Consider the following 22,405-nt stretch of genomic DNA (forward strand, 5'->3'; position numbering starts at 1 on the left):
GGGTGTTCAACCTGAATTTGATTCACTACGTGCTTGGTTACTTCACGATTCTGACACATCATGGATAAGGTGTTGTCTGAATTACTTGCTGAAGAGATTTGTCTTAAGTGTATGTCTTCTATTAGTGTGGGTTCTCACAGTTTGTTGGCTACTGTTCAGAAACCAAGGCATACTCCTTAGCCTTGTGGGCATTGCAAACCAGCCACTCACCACTCTGAAAAATGCTTTGCTAAGTTTTCAGAGAAGTTAGCTGATTTTCGAGCACGTTGTGCTGCTCATGGACATGGTATAAGACATCCTCCTAAAGGCTCAGTTGTTGTTGCTGCTACTTCATCCGTTGGTGCTTCATTCTCGTCTTGGGTTCTTGACTCTGGAGCTTCCTTATGTGACATCTGATCAGCCACAATTGGCATCTATTACGTGTGTCACTGAGGGTGCTTCTATTCAGACTATTGATGGTATTCTATGCCCTGTCACTCGCCGAGGTTCTCTTTCCAATCTTTATTTTACTGTCTCCAATATTTTCTTTGCACCTGCATTATCTATGGATCTTCTTTCAGTGGGACAAATTGCAAATTGCAATTGCTTTGTTGGATTTGATGACTCATCTTGTTTTATACAGGATCGTCACACAGGGGATATGATTGGGACATGCCATCGACATAGAGTTGTCTCACTCTACATCTTGGATACCTTGCGCCTCCCTGCATCCAATACCCCCTGCATCCACTACCTCTTTGGCTTATGTGCTTTGGCATCTGTTGTGTCCTTTGTCCAATGGCATCATCGTTTTGGCCATCTATATGGATCTCGTTTGTCTACTCTAATAAAATCATGTTGTTTAGGTCATACACCTGTTGAGTCTAGCTTTCACTGTACGGGTTGTCATCTTGAAAAATAAATACAACTTCCATATTTTCCTAGTGACTCATTCTGCTAAACCTTTTGATTTGATTCACTCTGATGTTTGGGGTCATGCACCTTTTGTTTGAAAAAGTGGTCATAAATATTATGTCATTTTTATTGATGATTTTTCTCATTATATTTGGGTTTACTTCATGAAACGCCGATCTTAGTTGTTTTCCATTTACAAGTCTTTTGCTTCCGTGGTTCACACCTAGTTTTCTGCTCCTATTAAATTTTTTCGCTGATTCTGGTGGTGAATTTTTATCTGATAATTTTCGTCATTTCTTGACCTCGGAGGGTACTAATGCAACTTTCTTGCCCTGTTGCTCATGCACAAAACGGCTTGCTGATCGCAAACATCGTCATGTCATAGAGACTGCACACACTCTTTTGATGTCATCTTTTGTTCCTTCGCATTTTTGAGGTCAAGCTGTTTCTACAGCAGTCTATCTCATCAATAGACAGTCGTCATCCAAACTCTCTGGCAAAAACACCTGGTGAAATTCTTTTGAGAACTCCATGATATGATCATCTTCAAGTCTTTGGATGCACATGTTATGTCTTGTTAGCTCCCCGCGAACGAACTAAATTGACTGCTCAATATGTTGAGTGTGTCTTCCTTGGCTACAGTCTTGAACATAAAGCCTATCAATGTTATGATTCATCTTCTCATCGCATGTGTATTTCACAAGAAGTGAGTTTTAATGAAAATCAACATTTCTTCCACAACTCGTCCACCCACTCCTCATACTTTCCCATAAAATCCACCTTCTTCATGTATCTTCCTCCCATTCCTGATACTTCATGGCCACAATCTTCTCCTACATCCACACTGAATGTCCTTATTCCCATTACACTACCTTTCACTTCCACATCGTCTTCCTCATACTCTTCTAAAACACTTATCTCCCAAACCTACACTCGTCATTCCCGCTCTATTCCCACAGCTAGTCCTGATGCAGAACCTGTTGCAGATACTTGTACTAACAATCATGAGTATCTTGTTTTTAATCATAGATATTGTCTTCGTGACCGTGGCAACATCCAACATTGAACCTCCAGATTGTTATGGTTTTTCACGTGTTGGTGCAGTAAATGTTGAATCATCCTCTTATCATGAGGCATCTAGTATCCCTGAGTGGCAGCTTGCAATGCTTGAAGAATTGGCTGCTCTTGAACGTACGAATACGTGGGATATTGTTCCTCTACCCTCTAGTGTCCCCATCACATGTAAATGGCTCTTCAGAGTTAAGACTAAATCTGATCTTTCCATTGAGTGATACAAAGCTAGTCTGGTGGCTTGTGGTTTCCAACAGACTTGAGGGCTTGATTATGATGAGACTTTTGCACTAGTTGTCCATATGACTAGTGTTCGTACTTTGATTGTTGTTGCAGCCTCATCCTCTTGGACTATTTCTCAAATGCATGTCAAAAACGCTTTTCTTCATGGTGATATGCATGAAGAAATTTATATGCATCCACATCCTGGTGTTAATGCTCCCTCAGGGCATGTTTGTCGCCTTCTTTGTGCCTTATATGAATTGAAACAGGCCCCTTGGTTTGAGAGATTTATTTCCATAATCAAGGTTGTTGGTTTTTCTTCTAGTGATCATGATCCAGCATTATTTATTCACACCTCTCCAAAAGGTCGCACTATATACTTCTATTATATGTGGATGGCATGCTAATTACAGGTGATGATTTAGAAATTAGAACACATTTCTCATGTCAAGAAGCGCCTTAGCAAGGAATTGTAGATGTCTGATTTGTATCCTATTACTTATATCTTGGGTAGTTCTACAAACTCCAAAAGGTTTTTATCTCTAACAGCCTAAGTACATCCAAGATCTTCTTGATCGTTCTAGACTTACTGATACATGTACTATTGTGATACCTAGGGATGAAAACGGTTTCGAAATTTTTGGGTTTTCCATATTCCGTTTTTTTATTTTTTCAGTCGAATTCATCGGTAACGGTATTTTTCGAAAACGAAATCGATATCGAAATCGGTTTGATGTTTTAACGATCGTTTCCTTTGGTTACCGATTTTAATCAGAATTTACCGAATTTAAATTTCAGAATTTTCCAAAAATAAAAAACAATCTAAGCGGCCCAAGGCCCACGCTCCCCATTCTGACCCAAGCTCTCAGCCTGCAGTCTGTCTCGGGCCCTCAACAGATGGCATTTGCCTTGCCGGGGCATGTCCTTATGTACAAGAATGCATACCTCTATGCTATTTAGTTAGGCGAGGTGGGACTAGATATTTGTATTGCGTGCTACTGCTGGTCCTGCTCGCGGTCTCAGGCGAGGCGGCCAGGAGGTCCGTCGCCCTACAGCCCTATGTGGCCAGGTGGGCCGATGCCTTTTCATTTGAGCAGAAGCCCATGAACAAATGAAAATATGGCGAGGTGGCCAAGTCCACGTGGGCGAGGTAGCTCACAATTTTCCCTTTTTTATTTGGAATCACTATCGTTGCACTACTGGTAGGGCCTGACCCACCTCAACCAATACCATCAAATATGATTGTGTGTCGTCGCAACGCACGGGCATTGTATTAGTATACTCCTCTATGGAGTATCATCTTCAATCAACCTCGTGGTTAGTAACACACATGTTAAATCCCAACTAAGTTAAAACGAGACTCAACATGCTTATGCTGAAACGTCATTAGAGCAAGTCATTAGAGCAATTGCTCAGGTACAGCTTGCATAGAGTTAAATAATGAATTGTATACAGCAATAGTGTCATTGAATACAAGGCTGTTATTTAATTGGACTCGTTGAAGGATGGCTTGATGTGGATATGGAAGTAGGAAGAGATGGGAGAATGATTTTCGATTATATTATGGAAAGGGGGTATTGAAAGCAGCGGAAAGAAGCATTTGTGTAACAGCAATATTTAGATGAATTACTAATTGTACCGATTCTCTTAATTTTTTTACCAAGCGATTCTCTTAATTTTTGTGACAAGAGTTGAGGAACAACTAAGGGGGCGTTTGGGATGGCTTCAAGTTCCAGCTCCAGTGTGGAGCTGTAGTTTATAATATCAATTTAAATAGTTTTAAAAATATTTTTTAATCTAAATAATAAACAAAATGACTTATCTAAATGTCTTCTAAAGGCTTACAGCTCTAGCTCCACAATTTTCTAGAGCACCTAATGACCTGTTCCACTAACTCCACCAAATTTTTTGGAGCTGGAGCTGTCCCAAACAAGGCCTAAATAGATGAAACAACTTAGGTGGTTTTAAGAAATTTATGAGTTTCCCAAACATTGTACATGAGTCCAAAGTCAGGGCAAATAGAGAATACGTGTAGTCGTGTACAAATAAATGCAATGCCAGCGCAACTTTACCATAAGTTTCTATATATGAAAAATAAACTGATTTTGTCATGCTGTAATGACCATTTAGGGCCACCACTTAAGAACATGACAATATATGTTCCATGGGTATTAAGACTTCAAGTATTAAGTGCTAACAAACAATATGGTTGGCAAAAAAACAGAAATTATCAACATGGTTATCACATCCTAGCACAGTTTAACCACCCAGCCACCATGCCTAACTAAAGCCCACGATGGCCAATTGAGAAGATCATTAGATGAATATTCTTATCTAGTGCATCCTTCAGAAATGTCTACTATGGTTCTTGGCTTAGGATGAACAAACAAGTGGAGAGTGCATTACCTCAGCTTCCCCATGGATCGAGCTAATCGAAGCCCAATAGCCCGAGCTTTACAGCTTTTGAAGAAAAGTAGGGCATAGACACCCTAGATTTAAAGTTTTAAAAACATTGTGAGATACAAATGGAGAATCGTAACACTACTATTTGAGCAATAGACTAAAATAATGGTGAGCAATATGCACCCTGAACTGCTTGATTATTCAGAAAATATCCATCTTTTAAGGATCCAATACTCAACTGAGACATTATCAGCTGCACTATGAGCAGGGTCAAGGGAAAAGTTGGCTTACGGGGTATTGCTGATTAGTTGAAAGGCTCACTTCGTACGTCTCATCAATTTTTTCAATGAACATCTGAAATTGATTAGCCAATGATTGGTCATCCAACAGAACAGGATACATCAGAACCTGCAAATATGAAGGGAAGAGTATGTTATGGTTGTTACCGTACTTAAAACCCTGTGGGGTGGTTTTAAATATCTCAATCTCAAAGAACGAAAAAGGAAACAAGAGTCTGTCATGGTTACTTGTTTTATTAAATAAAAGGGCAGGTTCATTGGCAGCAGAGCACAACACAAGAAAAGGTAAATAAGCTGTCATTTACTGGCCATTAACACAGTATACATCATATGCACAGGCTAATTATGTTCCTTATGTGTCATCAATACAGCAATTGCATTTGATTAATTTGTTGGAGTATATATGCAGCCAATGGTTGTCAATCTTCACCTAATAACGAAAACAAAATCAGCTGCACAGATTATGTAATGTCCGTAGGTCTTAATAAACAATTGCCGGTTTATCTTTATATACTCCATGCAGTGTTGTGGCCTGTTACTACTCCCTCCATTTCTTTTTATTGGGCGTATTATAGGATTTGAAAGCCCTTAAAAATATACTTCGACCGTCTGTTTATCTTATGAAATACCATCAATTGCTACGGATAAATGTTGTATTAAAAGATCTGTGGAATACATTTATACAACTTTTCTACACTGAACATGTCTATAGTTTGACTAGCTGTTAGTCCTTTTCAAATCCCAATGCACCCTATAGAGAAGAACTAGAAGTAATCTCAAGTTATAGATCATTGCTCATGTTCATACTTCTAAAGAAAAAAGGTCAATAGAAGCAATCACTGTTTTACAAGAGGAAATCAATATATTGCAAAAAGGGAAACTGAAAAGGCATCACATGAATGGAGCATACTTCAAACATTATGCTAACAACTTCTGCACCATGGCATGAAGGGTCATATTCTTTGAGCTGAAGCTTTGTGTTGATATGTATAAGATGTCCTGTTATCCTCTCTTCATCAAGAAGCCGCAATACTTTCAGAAGGGGATCAACAGTATCTGACTGATATTCGGTATTGAAAAATCCTTGTGCCTGGTGGTGTTCACATACACATTGTGTGCAAATGCCCATTTCTCGGGAAACTCTTGTCCACATTATTCGAAGAGATGAGTTCTCATCTTCATCATCAAAGAAGCCATGGAATGTCTCCATGAAGGGGCTCATGATATCAGCATATCCACACCAAATATGATCTTCTTTTGGTAAATTTATCAGAAAGGTATAGCAATGTGAAAACCTGCAAGGTGATTGGACAAACATGAATGTAATCTCATATCAATGGGACAAGGGGAAATAAGAGGGGAAACCACAAAACTACCACCTAAATACTTTTGTGGTTCCAACACAAGTCAAATTCAGATATATATTTTTCATTCGCAACCATAAATTACGTCAGCTTTCATTAACAACCCTAGGTAAGCATTGCATTAAGATTGGAACTGGAAGATGCAGAGTAGGGATTGAAAAGATGGTCCCGGTCCTCTAAATTGGTATTCAAGCAATGGCCAATGATTTGTTTGTTATACCATTTGCTGCACAGCTTTACCATTTCTGAATCAGTAGTCATCAGGAAGAAGCTTTATTGTCAACCCAACCATTCAACGTCGAAATCATCAATTCATCATATTAAATATATAAACCCTAATTACAACACCTCAGCACACATAGAACAATAAACAGATACAAAACTCATATCAAGCACACTGAGAATTTTCTTGGGAATTATTGTATCTTTTGCAGAAATGCCAATTAAAATTCAGAAGATCCTTCTTTTCAAAATCAATTATTGTGAGACCTTATCATTGCAGCTGTCCAGGAATAAATTTGCCAGCATACCCCAACATAAAACTGTTCTCTAAACGTATCAAACCAATGTCTACCACGAAAGCATGGCATGTAACGCTACAAAAAAAGTAACATAGATGGTGTTCATCTAAGTATATAGAAACTTCCATTCTCGACACTTAATCTTGAACCCATAGATTGCATTTAGATTCACACTTTAGCGTGCTAAGCTTCCACTCAGGCTAGTGAATCTTAAGCACATAACATGTATGTAGGTTCAAATTGTTAGCTTACTACACCTTAGGTGTAACAGTAACAGTCACATGGAAACATATGATCATTTGATTCCCTAACTTACCAACAACAAACTCAGAGACCTCATCATTAAATCCTTATAAAGAGAGCCTTGGTAGCATCTCAAAGTCCTAGGTTCAACTCCCAATGGGAGCGAAGTAAACAAAACATTTAAAAAACATGCCTCCTCAGTTGCATTCCTGAGCTTCCAGCGAGATGCACGTGGCCGCAGGCATGTGTCCTGCAACCTGCTCACTCAGTGACACGTCCATGGCAGCCAGCCTTCTGTGTGTTTCTCAGCCTATGTGTGGGAAGTTTCTTCTTAGTGCAATGTTGTAGGGGCGGTCTTTCGCCCGCAGGTCAAGTTTTTTTTATTAAAAGCGATGTTATCCTAAACGGACGTTAGACCGTTTTAACGCCGTTTAGATGCTACTCAGTAGCTAACCGTTTAGGCCATTTAATCTGTTTAATCCCGTATAATCTGTTTTTTAGTCTGTTTAAACGTCTGTGTAGTTCGATTAAACACTAAACCGAGGATGACCGACTGTTTACCATTTAGCATTCAGGATAACACTGATTAAAAGAATTTTCTACTCCCTCTATCCCAATTTATAATTCGTTTGACTTTTTGTACCAAGTTTGACCAGCTCATCCTATTCAAAAAAAAATTGTGATAACAAGAAAATTTCAAAGCCATACTTAAAGTACATTATATGCTAAACAATACTACGGTAACAATTAATAATAATTATGAATTTTTTTAATAAGGCAGCTGGTCAAACTTGATGCGAAAAAATCACACGAATTATAAATTGGAACGGAGGGAGTATTTTTTTATTCCTTACTGAAAACGTTGTGTCCAATGGTCTACTTTTGATCACATTACAAATGGCATACTATGTCTGCAAATGACCATTTAATAAAAAGTTAAGCTTCACAAAATCTAATTCCTATCAACTACTTCCCCAAATCAAACGCAACCTAATAATACTGCCACTAGATATCCAGCAGCATGAATTCCATTACAACAATGCTTCATTCATGACGTTAACAGAACCTGAAATCTACAAGTAATGTGGGGAGACAGAGAAGCCATAGGCACATACATTCGCGTTATACTATCAACTTCCGGGAAGTTGACTTCCCAAAGCAAACCTCGAGCTTATTACGGTCCAGCAAGCTGCTCGAACGAATCATAATCTAAGGTGCAATCCTAAACCCACGACGACAACCCTAAACCCCCGGCCGAGTACGCATCGTACCAACCGCCATGCCGCCTTAAGAGCTACGCGAAGCGAGGGAGCAATGGGGGCGGCCACAAGCCCACAACCACACTTACCACTCCTCCTTGGCGCGGATGAGTCGCCGGTGCTTGGCGGCGGACGACTCGCCGCCGTCATCGGCGTCCTCGTCCTCCTGCATCCTGCGCCAACGGTCGGCCAGGTCGATCCGCCGCGCCGCCGCCATCGCCGCGGACGGCGCCGGTCCGTGATCGGTGCCGGCCCGGCGTGGTTCTAGGGTTTCGGCAAGACGGCGAGCGAGCGCGCGGGATAGAGACGTGAATGCGAGAGCGCGGGAGTGCGGTTTCGGAACGGAAGGATTTGCGAATGGTATGGTATCTGCCGGGCGAGGTTATAGGCAATGGCGGCCCCTTGCCCGGAACCGCTCCTCCGTGCCCGCCACTTTGGGGGAAGTACGCTGCGCGTTCTCGCGCCCGGCGCAGTAGCCGAATTTCGTGTTGTTTTCCCCCTTTCTCTTTCTAGAGCGACTCTAATTCTCTAAACAACTCTCTAAATCTTATTTTAAAAGTAAACAAAAAATAGTTTTTAATAGTTCTCTAAATAGATTTGCTAATTTTAGTTACTTCCTATCCAACCATAGTTGCCGTTATTTTCTCCACACCTGCGTGCTTAATATTTTCCATTTTCAGATAGTTAGATAGGACACACTCTTTTTTCCACTTTCTCGAACAATAAGGCATTTAGGTCCAACGTGCATGATACAAGCTTCTCCTTCGTTGTTGGACCACTGTCGCACAATAAGTTGCGGCACTAGACCACCACTCCTCCACATGTCGTGTCGATCACGGTTTTCTTCTCTGTCCTCGACATCCTCTGCTCTCAACCTTGCCGCCAGCCAAGTTCGATAGAGGTAGGACTGCCAAAGCTAGATTCAAAATTGAAATACTCCCAAAATATGGCAACTATTAAAGATCAAACTATTTTTACTTCCAATAGCTAATTAGCAACTTGCTAAACATGATTTTAGTAAGCTATTTTTAGAGAACTCTTGGAGTTGCTCTTAGGCTATCTCTAGGATAACCTTTATCGTATCCTTCCTCTTGTTCTTTATTTTAAACTTCTCTCTACAAATAATGTTAAACAACACCATCTATAATTCTGTGTCCCATATTTTTTCAAAATCTACTGAAGATAGTCTAGGCCCCGGTTGGTTAGAGGGACTAGAGAATTGTCGGCATTTCGAACCCGGGGGTCCCTGGACCGACGAGTAAATTGTCGCCGCGTGCCCCAGCCCAGATGGGTCGGCGCGAGATGGAGTGCGAAGGGGGGAAGAAGCCGGAGGGAGACAGGCGTAAAAGGGGAAACCTGCGGCCTTCGTGTTTGTCCTGCGCCCAGGTCGGGTGCGCTTGTAGTAGGGGGTTACAAGCGTCCACGCGGGAGGGAGCGAGCGGCTTACGCGAGCGCTGTCCCGTCCTTCCCCGCGCGGCCAACCCTCTGTAAGAGGGCCCTGGACATTCCTTTTATAGGCGTAAGGAGAGGATCCAGGTGTACAATGGGGGGTGTAGCAGTGTGCTAACGTGTCTAGCGGAGAAGAGCTAGTGCCCTAATTACATGTCATCGTGGCAGCCGGAGAGGTTTTGGCACCCGGTTCGTGTGGTGTCGTGGCCGTCGGAGGAGCGCTGGAGCCTGGCGGAAGGACAGCTGTCGGGGCTGTCGAGTCCTTGCTGACGTCTCCTTGCTTCCGTAAGGGGGCTGAGAGCCGCTGTCGTCATAGAGCATGTGAGGCGCCATCATTACTTGTTTACCGGGGCGAGCCGGATGGGACGTCGGTCTTGTTCCTCGTAGCCTGAGTTAGCTTGGGGCAGGGTAATGATGGTGCCTCCTGTGACGTGGTCGGTCCGAGCCCTGGGTTGGGCGAGGTGGAGGCTCCTCCGAGGTCGAGGTCAAGTCTGTCTTCCGAGGCCGAGGTCGAGTCCGAGCCCCTGGGTCGGGCGAGGCGGAGACCGTCGGCTGAGGCCAGGGCTGAGTCCGAGCCCTGGGGTCGGGTGGTGCGGAGTTCGTCGTCTTCCGGGGCTGAGCCCGAGTCCGAGCCCTGGGGTCGGGCGATGCGGAGTTCGTCGTCTTTCGGGGCTGAGCCCGAGTCCGAGCCCTGGGTCGGGCGATGCGGAGGTCGTCGTCTTCCGGGGCCGAGCCCGAGTCCGAGCCCTGGGTAAGGCGAGGCGGAGCTCGTCGTCTTCCGGGACCGAGCCCGAGTCCGAGCCCCGGGTCGGGCGAGGCGGAGTTTCCTATGGCGCCCGAGGCCGGACTTGGCTGCTGTCAGCCTCACTCTGTCGAGTGGCACAGCAGTCGGAGCGGCGCAGGCGGCGCTGTCCTCTTGTCAGGCCGGTCAGTGGAGCGGCGAAGTGATTGCGGTCACTTCGGCTCTGTCGACTGAAGGGCGCGCGTCAGGATAAGGTGTCAGGCCACCTTTGCATTAAATGCTCCTGTGATACGGTCGGTTGGCGTGGCGACTTGGCCAAGGTTGCTTCTTGGCGAAGACTGGGCCTCGGGCGAGCCGAAGGTGTGTCCGCCGCTGGAGGGGGTCCTCGGGCGAGACGTAAATCCTCCGGGGTCGGCTGCCTTTGCCCGAGGCTGGGCTCGGGCGAGGCGAGATCGTGTCCCTTGAGTGGACCGATCCTTGACTTAATCGGACCCATCAGGCTTTGCAGCTTTATGCTGATGGGGGTTACCAGCTGAGATTAGGAGTCTTGAGGGTACCCCTAATTATGGTCCCCGACAGTAGCCCCCCAAGCCTCGAAGGGAGTTTTAATACTCGCTTGGAGGCTTTTGTCGCACTTTTTTGCAAGGGGACCGGCCTTTCTCGGTTGCGTTTTGTTCCGGTGGGTGCACGCGAGCGCACCCGCCAGGTGTAGCCCCCGAGGCCTCGGAGGAGTGGTTTGACTCCTTCGAGGTCTTAATGCGTTTCGCAATGCTTCGGCCGGTCTGATTGTTCCCTCATGCGAGCTGGCCGTAGCCCGGGTGCACGGTCGGGTCCCAAGTTCTCGGGCTGGTATGTTGACGTTGTCAACGGTTTGGCCGGAGCCGGGTTTGCGAGAGCAGCCCCCGAGCCTCCGCACAGGGCGAGAGGACGGTCAAGGACAGACTCGACTTTTTTACATACGCCCCTGTGTCGCCTTTCCGCAAGGAGGAGGGGGGAAAAGGCGCCATGTTACCCTCGGAGGGCGCCGAACATGGTGTCTCCAGTGAGCTGCTAACGGGTAATCCGAGTGGACGCCCGTGCCCCATTTGTTAGGGGTCAGCTAGAGGCCCGGAGGCGCGCTCCAAAAGTACCTGCGGGTGATCTGCCGGACCCGGTCCCCTTTTGACGGGGTCCGAGGGCTTGATGTCTCCCTCTGATGGGATTCCGTTACAAGATCGTTCCCGCTGGTCTCGGAAATGTCCTAGGGTACCTCGGGAGCGTAGCCCAAGCCTTGGTTATGTATCGAACGTACCCAGGGTCATCCCTCGCTCTGCGTCTGAGGCGGCTGTGAACCCTTCGAGGGCCAGCCTACGAACCCTTGATCAGTAGTGGGCGCGGAGCCCGAGTGGCCTGAGGCGGCCGTTGAACCCTTCCGAGGGGCCGGCCTTCGAACCTCTGACCAGTAGTGGGCGCGGAGCCCGAGCGCTCTGAGGCGGCTGTTGAAACCCTCCGAGGGGCCAGCCTTCGAACCTCTGATCAGTAGGGGGCTCGGAGCCCGTTTCCTTCGCGGAGAAGGATCCCTTTCGGGGTATCCCTCTTTCCCGGTCCCTGTTGTAAGAGAGAGAAAGAGGAAAAGGAAAAGGATACGAAATCGAACGACGTGGCGCACCTTTTTTGACGCGGTCATTATGGCGAAGGCGAAGCGTCGCCCGCTTCTTCTGCCAAAGGTGTCGCCTGTCCCGCCGCAGAGTTAATGCGACGGGACGAGTGGTTCGCGGGGCAGCCGTTGCGCGTGTGCGAGCCGTTCGAGGAACAGAACACGGGCGTGCCGTCTTCACGCCGTGGGAGAGGGTTCTCTCGCTGTCCCATGAGGGGACGTGAGCTTGGCTGACGACGTGACCGCTGCTTCCGCCCGCCTGCCACCGCCATTACTGCCGGCCCATTTTTGGCTGTATTGACCGTCGCGCCTTCTCCCGCAGCTGACTGACCCGTGACCGATGCGCTTGGCTGGCACTGTTGGGTTATACGCAGGGTTGCCTCGAGTCGCGGTACTGGTTCCGCAGTCGAGGAGGCGCGATAGTGGCGCGAGGGGCGGTGCGGTTGCTCGCACGTAGCAACCGGCGTGCCGGTTGCATGACGTGTGGGCCTGGGTCTCCATGCTGGGCGTGTTGGAGTCGAAGGGGTGCGCCCACTTGGCGCGGTTGCATGCCGACTGCACGGTTGTCCGCCCTTTCACCCGCTGGTCTGGGCGAAAGTGGAGGAATGCTTGTAACCGCTGGGCAGTTGCGCGCACCGCGCGCGGCGGTTTGGCTTCTTCTGCCCTGGGCCAGCTTGCATGACGCGTGGGACCCAGCCCCCGTGTCGTAGGGGGAGGACCTTGGAGCGTGTTGGAGAAGACTCAGCCCGCGATGGCTGAGGACGCAAGTGGGGAGAGTTGCCTTTAAAAGGAGGGTGACCCCCTTGAAAGGCAACCATGTCTTCGCGCTCCCTTATGCGTCGTGTCTTTCCACCTTCCGAGCCCACGGATGGGGAACACTCGCAGTCTTTCCGCCTTGTCGTTGGAGGAACGCAACTTCGCGGAAGTTGGCACCTTTCAGCCATCGTTCGGCTTCAAGGATTTTCATCAGGCAGCCCGGTCGCATCCCCTCGCCGGTGGTCACCCAAGACGGTGACCACCAGCCCCTGGGTGGGGAGAAGCAAGCCGGGCTGCGACCTCTGCCCCTCCCTCAGCTTCAAGGATGTTCATCATTAGTGCTGGGGAGGGGAGTTCGCCGAGTTGGGGTTGGTCTCTGCGCGGGCAGCGGCCCGTTCCTTCCCTCAGTGATCGGGGGGGAGGGCGTTCGCCGTTCGTGGCGCTGGCAGCTGCCGCGTGCCCGGCTCTCCGACCCGAGCGGCTTCGGAGCCGCTTCCGGCGCCACCTTCCGCCACGGCAGCCGGAAGAGGTTTCTCCGCCGATGAGATAGCCGGTGCCACCCACGGACTGACCTCCAGCTCTACGGCCTTCTGCTCGTCCTTGCCTCTCGAGTGAGGAAGTGGGCGAGGGCCCTATGGTAGCAGCATCCGCCCTGAGGTCATCGCTGCTGTTGTTCGGCCCCTCGGAGCAGAAGTCGTCGTCGTCGCTGTTGGAGCGGGCGGCGGCGAGCCACCTGTCGGCCTTCTGTTGCTCCGCAGGCCCCCCAATCGTGTGGGGTTGTTCGTACCTGCGGAGGTGGAACCGGAGTTTCGTTTGTAATGGCACCTTGAGTGCCGGTGTCTTGTTCATTGTGGCTGTCGGTGCCTGAACATGTATGTATTTTCGGCGTGGAGCCGTGTTTTTTCCTCATTTCGAGCACTAAGACTCGCCTGTCGGCTATCTGAACCGCTTCGTCAAGCGTGAGTTGCCTCGTGCGAAGGTGACGAGTGAGGTATCCGTATCCCGGAGGCGTAGGAGTCCCTCGGCTCGGTCGGCCTTGCTGTCCGAGGCTTCTCTTGCTTAGTTAAAGGAACCCTCGGCCGCTCTTCGATGAGCCGAAGTCGGAGGTAGCGGTGTCAGCACGAACAGAGGCGGAGTTGGCTCGAAAAGAAGACTTTGTCGGCCGGAGCCTGGCCGGGCCGTCCACTGGCGGGACCGATGCCGGAGTTGAGTTGCCGAGGCCACGAGCCGGGCTAACGTCCTTGGGGGACAGCTGGCTGAGGCTTCGGGGCGGTCGGCCGAGCTGTCTGCTCGAGCCGGATTCCTGGAGAAGACCCCGCCGGCGATGGTCCGGGCGTGGTGCTGATGTCGTCCTTCGGAGTGGAGATCCTTTGACCGCGTCGCCGTCCGAGGCTAGGCCGGACTTTGCCGAAGGTGTAGTTGACGCCGAGGGTGCTGTTGCTCCCTTCAACTGTCAGTGTCCGAGCCTGCAGGATTGGGTTATCTTGTAGTATGCGTATATTTTCTGCGGCCACCGAGGCCCAAACATACTGTCGTCGTGTTGTAAAGCTGTGTTTCTTTTCCTCTTGTTTCGAGTATCTAGACTTATTTGTCGGTAACAGAATTGTTTGTCCGAGCGAGAGTTACTTTTCACGGAAGGTGATGAGTGAGGTATCCGTATCCCGAAGGCGTAGGAGTCCCTCGGCTCGGTCGGCCTTGCCGCTTACGTGTACTCTTACTCGTCCGTAGGGTTCTGCCATCGATATAGTCGAGAAGGTCCGAAAAATCGTTTTGGCAGAAGAGTTTTCGAGCGTGAAGACTTGTTCGGTCTGCGGAATCACCTATCCGAGCGTGAGTTACTTTTCGCAGAAGGTGATGAGTGAGGTATCCGTATCCCGGAGGCGTAGGATTCCCTCGGCTTGGTCATCCTTGGCTGCTTACGTGTACTCCGTCGTTTTCAGGATCTCACTTTCGAAGTAGTCGAGAAGCACGAAAGACATTCTGGCAGAAAAGATCTTTTTCCGAGGAAAATTTTGACGCAGAGGGGGTTCCCCCCTTCTAGCCCCCGAGGGAGGGTCGGGCTTTGCCGAGGCAAGGCTGACCCTTCCTTGATGACTACGCTTCGTGTGTGAACGAGGTGTGCGAATAACTTGAAAGCATCTTAAGGGTAGAAGCGACGTAGCTGTCGGATGTTCCAAGCGTTGCTGTAGACCTCGCCTTGACTGTTGGCCAGCTTGTACGTCCCGGGCTTCAGAACTTTGGCGATGACGAATGGCCCTTCCCAGGGAGGCGTGAGTTTGTGCCGCCCTCGAGCGTCTTGTCACAGCCGAAGCACCAGGTCGCCCACCTGGAGGTCTCGGGATCGAACCCCTCGGGCGTGGTAGCGTCGCAGGGACTGCTGGTACCGCGCCGAGTGTAGTAAGGCCATGTCCCGAGCCTCTTCCAGCTGGTCTAGCGAGTCTTCTCGGTTATCTCGATTGCTTTGACCGTCGTAGGCCCTCGTCCTCGGGGAACCATATTCTAAGTCTGTGGGCAAGATGGCCTCGGCCCCATAGACTAGAAAGAACGGTGTGAAGCCCGTGGCTCGGCTCGGCGTTGTCCTCAGACTCCAGACCACCGAGGGGAGCTCCTTCATCCATCGCTTGCCGAACTTGTTGAGGTCGTTGTAGATCCGCGGCTTGAGTCCTTGCAGGATCATGCCATTTGCACGCTCCACTTGCCCATTCGTCATGGGGTGAGCCACGGCGGCCCAGTCCACCCGGATGTGGTGATCCTCGCAGAAGTCCAGGAACTTTCGGGACTGCCGGTGAACTGGGTGCCGTTGTCGGTGATGATGGAGTTCGGGACCCCAAAGCGATGGATGATGTTGGTGAAGAACGCCACCGCCTCTTCGGACCTGATGCTGTTTAGGGGTCGGACCTCGATTCACTTGGAGAATTTGTCGATGGCGACCAGCAGGTGCGTGTAGCCCTCGGGTGCCTTCTGCAAGGAGCCGACGAGGTCCAGACCCCACACAACAAACGACCAGGTGATGGGTATGGTCTGTAGAGCCTGAGCGGGCAGGTGGGTCTGCCTTGCATAGAACTGACACCCTTCGCAGGTGCGGACAATTCTAGTGGCGTCGGCCATCACGGTCGGCCAGTAGAAACCTTGTCGGAAAGCGTTTCCAACAAGGGCTCGAGGCGCTGCGTGATGGCTGCAAGCCCCCGAGTGTATCTCTTGTAAGAGCTCCTGGCCTTCGGCGATGGAAATGCATCGCTGGAGGATGCCCGAGGGGCTGCGGTGGTAGAGCTCCTTCCCGCCTTCCAGCAAGACGAACGACTTGGCGCGGCGCGCCAACCGCCGAGCTTCGGCTCGGTCGAGGGGTAGCTCTCCTCGGTGGAGATATTGCAAGTACGGGGTCTGCCAGTTTCGATTAGGCGTGACCTCGCTCCGCTCCTCCTCGACGCGCAGTGCCTCACCCTCGGGGGCCGAGGGTACCTCGGGCCGAGCCGAGGGTGCCTCGGACTGAGCCGAGGGTGCCTCGGCCTGGGCCGAGGCCTTCTCGGGCTCGGGTGTGTCGTCGGTCTTGACGGAGGGTTGATGCAGGTCTCGGGAGAAGACGTCCGGGGGAACTGTTGTTCGCCCCGAGGCTATTTTAGCCAGTTCGTCCGCAGTCTCGTTGTAGCGTCGGGCGATGTGGTTGAGCTCGAGCCCGTAGAACTTGTCTTCCTGGCGCCGAACCTCATCGCAGTAGGCTTGCATCTTCGGGTCACGGCAATGGGAGTTCTTCATGACTTGGTCGATGACGAGCTGTGAGTCACCGCGAGCATCGAGGCTTCGGACCCCTAGCTCGATGGCGATATGCAACCCGTTGACCAGAGCCTCGTACTCGGCCACATTGTTGGATGCCAGGAAATGGAGGCGTAGCACGTAGCGTAGGTGCTTCCTGAGGGGCGAGATGAAGAGCAGGCTCGTGCCTGCTCCTGTCTTCATCAGCGACCCGTCGAAAAACATGGTCCAGAGTTCCGGTTGGATCGGAGCTGATGGGAGCTGGGTGTCGACCCATTCAGCCACAAAGTCCGCCAAGACCTGGGACTTGATGGCCTTCCGAGGGGCGAACGAGATCGTCTCGCCCATGATTTCCACCGCCCACTTTGCAATTCTACCCGAGGCCTCTCGGCACTGGATGATCTCCCCCAAGGGGAAGGATGACACCACAGTTACCAGATGAGACTCGAAGTAGTGTCGCAACTTCCGCCGCGTCAGGATCACCGCGTACAGCAGCTTCTGAATTTGTGGGTAGCAGATCTTGGTCTCGGACAGTACCTCACTGATGAAGTAGACTGGTCTCTGGACGAGCAATGCATGCCCCTCTTCTCGTCTCTCAACCACGATCGCGGCGCTAACCACCTGAGTGGTAGCGACGACGTAGATCAAGAGGGCTTCCCCGGCAGCGGGGGGCACCAAAATGGGCGCGTTCGTGAGGAGCGCCTTCAGGTTCCCGAGGGCTTCCTCGGCCTCAGGGGTCCAAGTGAAGCACTCGGCCTTTCTTAAGAGGCGGTACAGAGGCAGGCCTCTTTCGCCGAGGCGCGAGATGAAACGGCTCAGAGCCGCAAGACATCCCGTGACCCTCTGTACGCCTTTCAAGTCCTTGATGGGCCCCATGCTGGTGATGGCCGCGATTTTCTCCAGGTTGGCCTCGATGCCCCGCTCGGAGACGATGAACCCCAAGAGCATGCCTCGGGGGACCCCGAAGATGCACTTCTCGGGATTGAGCTTTACGCCTTTCGCCTTGAGACACCGGAATGTCGTTTCAAGGTCAGAAAGGAGGTCGGAGGCTTTCCTCGTCTTGACTACGGTGTCATCGACGTAGGCCTCGACCGTTCGACCAATGTGTTCGCCGAACACGTGGTTCATGCACCTTTGGTATGTCGCACCCGCATTCCTCAAACCGAACGGCATGGTAACATAGCAGTACATGCCGAAAGGTGTGATGAAAGAAGTCGCGAGCTGGTCGGACTCTTTCATCCTGATTTGGTGATACCATGAGTAGGCATCGAGGAAAGACAGGGTTTCGCACCCAGCAGTGGAATCCATGATTTGATCGATGCGAGGTAGAGGGTAGGGAACTTTCGGACATGCTTTGTTTAGACCAGTGTAGTCTACACACATCCGCCATTTCCCTCCTTTCTTTCTCACAAGCACAGGGTTGGCAAGCCATTCGGGATGGAATACCTCTTCGATGAACCATGCCGCCATTAGCTTGTGGATCTCCTCGCCTATGGCTCTGCGCTTTTCTTCGTCGAATCGGCGCAGAGGCTGCTTCACGGGTCGGGCTCCAGCTCGGATATCCAGCGAGTGCTCGGCGACATCCCTCGGTATGTCGGGCATGTCCGAGGGACTCCACGCGAAAACGTCGGCGTTTGCACGGAGAAAGTCGACGAGCACTGCTTCCTATTTGGGGTCGAGCTCGGAGCCGATCCGGATCTGCTTGGAGGCGTCGTTGCTGGGTTTGAGAGGGACGGACTTAACCGTCTCCGCTGGCTCGAAGTTGCCGGCGTGGCGCTTCACGTCTAGCGCCTCCTTAGAGAGGCTCTCCAGGTCGGCGATGAGGGCCTCGGTGTACTCCACGCACTCCACGTCGCATTCGTATGTGTGTCGGTACGTGGGGCCGACGGTGATGACCCCATTGGGGCTCGACATCTTGAGCTTGAGGTAGGTGTAGTTGGGGACGACCATGAACTTGGCGTAGCATGGCCTCCCCAGCACTGCGTGGTAGGTTCCTCGAAACCCGACCACCTCGAACGTGAGGGTCTCCCTTCGGAAGTTAGAGGGTGTCCCAAAGCAGACGGGTAGATCGAGTTGTCCGAGGGGCTGGACGCGTTTCCCGGGGATGATCCCGTGAAAAGGCGCAACACCTGCCCGGACCGAGGACAGATCGATCCGCAGGAGCCCGAGGGTCTCGGCGTAGATGATGTTGAGGCTGCTGCCTCCGTCCATGAGGACCTTGGTGAGCCCGACGTTGCCGATGTCGGGGTCGACAACGAGCGGGTATTTCCCCGGGCTCGGCACGCGGTCGGGGTGGTCGTCTTGGTTGAAGGTGATGGGCTTGTCGGACCAGTCTAGGTAGACTAGCGCCGCCACCTTTACTGAGCAGACCTCCCGGCGCTCTTGCTTGCGGTGCCGAGCCGAGGCGTTCGCCACTCGCCCACCGTAGATCATGTAGCAGCCATGGACCTCGGGGAACTCTCCTGCCTTGTGATCTTCCTTCTTATCGTCATCGCGAGCCCTGCCACCCTCCTCGGGTGGCCCGGCCTTGTGAAAGTGGCACCGAAGCATGGCGCACTCCTCAAGGGTGTGCTTGACGGGCCCCTGATGATAGGGGCACGACTCCTTGAGCATCTTGTCGAAGAGATTGGCACCTCCGGGAGGTTTCCGAGGGTTCTTGTACTCGGCGGCGGCGACAAGGTCCGCGTCGGCGGCGTCGCGTTTCGCTTGCGACTTCTTCTTGCCTTTCTTCTTGGTGCCACGCTTAGTTGACGCCTCGGGGACATCTTCCGGTAGGCGGCCCTGGGGCTGCTTGTCCTTCCGGAAGATGGCCTCAACTGCCTCCTGGCCAGAGGTGAACTTGGTGGCGATGTCCATCAGCTCGCTCGCCCTGGTGGGGGTCTTGCGACCCAGCTTGCTCACCAGGTCGCGGCAGGTGGTGCCGGCGAGGAACACGCCGATGACATCCGAATCGGTGACGTTGGGCAGCTCGGTGCGCTGCTTCGAGAATCACCGGATGTAGTCCCGGAGAGACTCCCCTGGCTGCTGGCGGCAGCTTCGGAGATCCTAGGAGTTCCCTGGGCGCATGTACGTGCCCTAGAAATTGCCGGCGAAGGCTTGGACCAGGTCGTCCCAGTTGGAGATCTGCCCCGGAGGCAGGTGCTCCAGCCAGGCTCGAGCGGTGTCGGAGAGGAACAGGGGGAGGTTGCGGATGATGAGGTTGTCATCGTCCGTTCCACCCAGGTGGCAGGCCAGCCAATAGTCCGCGAGCCACAGTTCCGGTCTCGTCTCCCTCGAGTACTTTGTGATAGTAGTCGGGGTTCGGAACTGGGTCGGGAACGGCGCCCGTCGTATGGCGCGGCTGAAAGCCTGTGGACCGGGTGGTTCGGGCGAGGGACTCCGATCCTCCCCGCTGTCGTAGCGTCCCCCACGCCTGGGGTGGTAGCTTCGGTGCACCCTCTCGTCGAGGTGGGTTCGACGGTTGCGGTGAGGGTGTTCGTTGCCGAGGCGACCCAGGGCCGCAGGCGCTGTGTTGCGCGTGCGCCTGGTGTGGACCGAGGCTTCCCGCATGAATCGGGAAGTCGCTGCGCGATGTTATGAGGGGTACCCCTGCCTTCGGGAGGCAGAGCTTTCGGCCCGTCGGACCGCGGCATCCTCCAGGAGATTCTTGAGCTCTCCCTGGATACGCCGCCCCTCGGTGGTTGATGGCTCCGGCATCGCGCGGAGAAGTATTGCCGCTGCAGCCAGGTTCTGGCCGACCCCACTGGAAACCGGTGGCGGCCTTACCCTGACATCGTCGGTGATGCAGTGCTGGATGCCCTGGGGTAGATGACGCACTTCTCCGGCCGGAGGTTGGCCCGCCCATTCCTGCCCAATGTCCCGGCGGAACGGCTCAAGTGTTCCTGCTCCCTCGTCGAGCCTGGCCTGCATCTCGCGGATTTGCTCGAGCTGTGGGTCATGACCCCCCGCCGGGACGGGGACCACAGCTAGCTCCCGAAGGATGTCAACGCGAGGCACAGGCCTAGGGGGATCACCGTTCTCCGACATACCAAGATGGTTGCCTTCTGAAAGCATCTAGGCCCCTGGTTGGTTTTAGTGATTAATGACAACGTAATATTATATGTGACTAACGTGTGTTTTGCAGAGACAAATGGTAAGTTAGGTCGCATGACAGGTAAAAGCACTACAATGTGAAAGCAATCCCGGAGATAAGAACTCGAAGCGACGGCTAAAACGACGGAACAAAAGGTGAAGGTCTACGGAGTCCGAGTGTCAAGGAGATGTGGACACTCGCGATTTAGTTAGGTCTTTTATTCTCTTTTAGCCGTACTATAAAGAGGGGTTGTCGATGAGTAGTTTGACCAAGAGAGTTCTAGTGTAGTGTTGGTGCACAATCACACTCATATACAGTGCTAGGTGTCACTCTAGAACTCACACACAAGTTAGAGCAAAAACCGATTTGAAAATTAGCTGAAAAACAAGAGTTAGGGTTTCTGGCTTAGGGGCACCGGACTGTCCGGTGTGCACCGGACTGTCCGGTGCACCCTCTGCCAGGTGGGGCCAGGCTGGTCCACGGCAGCGTCTTCCCTTCGCAGAAACCCGAGAGCGCAGTGTTCTGAGTTGAATTTTAGTGGTGCACCGGACACCGCACCGGACTGTCCGGTGTGCACCGGACAGTAGACTGTTCACTGTCCGGTGCGCCATGAGTCCAACGGCTCCCTGTCAGAACTAGCCGTTGGAAGTGACCGTTGGCGCACCGGTGGCGCACCGTTGGCGCACCGGTGGCGCACCGGACTGTCCGGTGCGCCATCGCGCAGCACATTGCCTGTAACGGCTAGTTGGTGGGTGAGGGCTATTTATACCCCCTCCACCCACCATATTCAATGTCTTGCACTCCACATTTATTCCAGCACCTTGGTAGAGTATTGCAAGCACCAAAAGCCTAGTGAGGAGATTAGAGAATCATAATCCGCGCTTGTTCCTCATTAGCGCTAGTGAGAGCCACCTAGAGCACACACCACTTGCATTAGGCTTCTCTTGGTCAAGCGAAAGTCTATGGCTTGTTACTCTTGGTGATCGGCATCACCTAGACGGCTTGGTGGCGTTGGGAGCTCGGTGATCACCGTGAAGATCTTGTTGGTGACCCGACTCAAGTTTGTAAGCGGTCTCGAGGGATCCACCGCGCCGGAGTGGCAAAGGATCATCTCGTAGTGAGCACTTGGTTCTTGCGAGGACCAAGGGGGAGCGATACCCTTGCGCGGGTGCTCCAACGAGGACTAGTGGAGAGTGCCGACTCTTCGATACCTCGGGAAAAATTGGAGGAGTCTTCTAAACTTTGCTTTACATTCCGCACTTAAATCAAGCACTTTACATTGTGTATTTGTTTAGCAAGTATTTGAAGTATTATCTTAGCTTTGTTACATTTCTAGTATTATATTCTTAGCGCTAGTTGTTGGGGTGAAGTTGGGCTCTTGTTTAGCTCTTGCTTAGGTTTAAATTAGTGTTGATTTTTAGAAAAGCCCAATTCACCCCCCTCTTGGGCATCGTGATCCTTTCAATTGGTATCGGAGCCTTGTTGCTCATAGATTAGCTTAACCGCTAGAGTTACGATGTCCGGTGGGGATGGACCTCCTCCCGTTTTTGATGGTGACGATTTTCCTTATTGGAAAATTCGTATGGAAGCATACTTAGAGGCTATAGACATTGGTGTCTATAAAGCCGCCACACAAGGGTTTCCCCAACCTAGAGATCCCACAAATCTTGTAGGTGATGAGTTCAATTATGAGAAATGGAATGCGAAGGCCAAAAACACCCTTT

General features: G+C 51.4%; 1 protein-coding gene across 3 annotated transcripts in view; it reads right to left on the bottom strand.

Moving 5' to 3' along the window:
* The window catches only part of LOC103632948 (helicase SEN1), a 45,505-nt gene extending 36,687 nt beyond the window's left edge, over positions 1-8,818 (bottom strand). Inside the window, exons 1-4 of one of the 3 annotated variants that reach the window (XM_035961039.1) lie at positions 8,366-8,792; positions 5,800-6,184; positions 4,882-4,998; positions 4,594-4,676 (exon numbers count right to left, since the gene is read on the bottom strand). In XM_035961039.1, coding sequence (XP_035816932.1) covers positions 4,594-4,676; positions 4,882-4,998; positions 5,800-6,184; positions 8,366-8,493 — 713 coding nt within the window. In that variant the 5' untranslated portion in view covers positions 8,494-8,792. Of the gene's footprint in view, positions 1-4,593; positions 4,677-4,881; positions 4,999-5,799; positions 6,185-8,365 lie in introns of all 3 variants that reach the window. The other 2 variants (XM_020541012.2, XM_020541013.2) reach the window with 2 other exon arrangements.
* Positions 8,819-22,405: the final 13,587 nt, after the last annotated feature.

Source organism: Zea mays, chromosome 7 (assembly GCF_902167145.1).
Source record: "Zea mays cultivar B73 chromosome 7, Zm-B73-REFERENCE-NAM-5.0, whole genome shotgun sequence".
Classification (NCBI taxonomy): Eukaryota; Viridiplantae; Streptophyta; class Magnoliopsida; order Poales; family Poaceae; genus Zea; species Zea mays.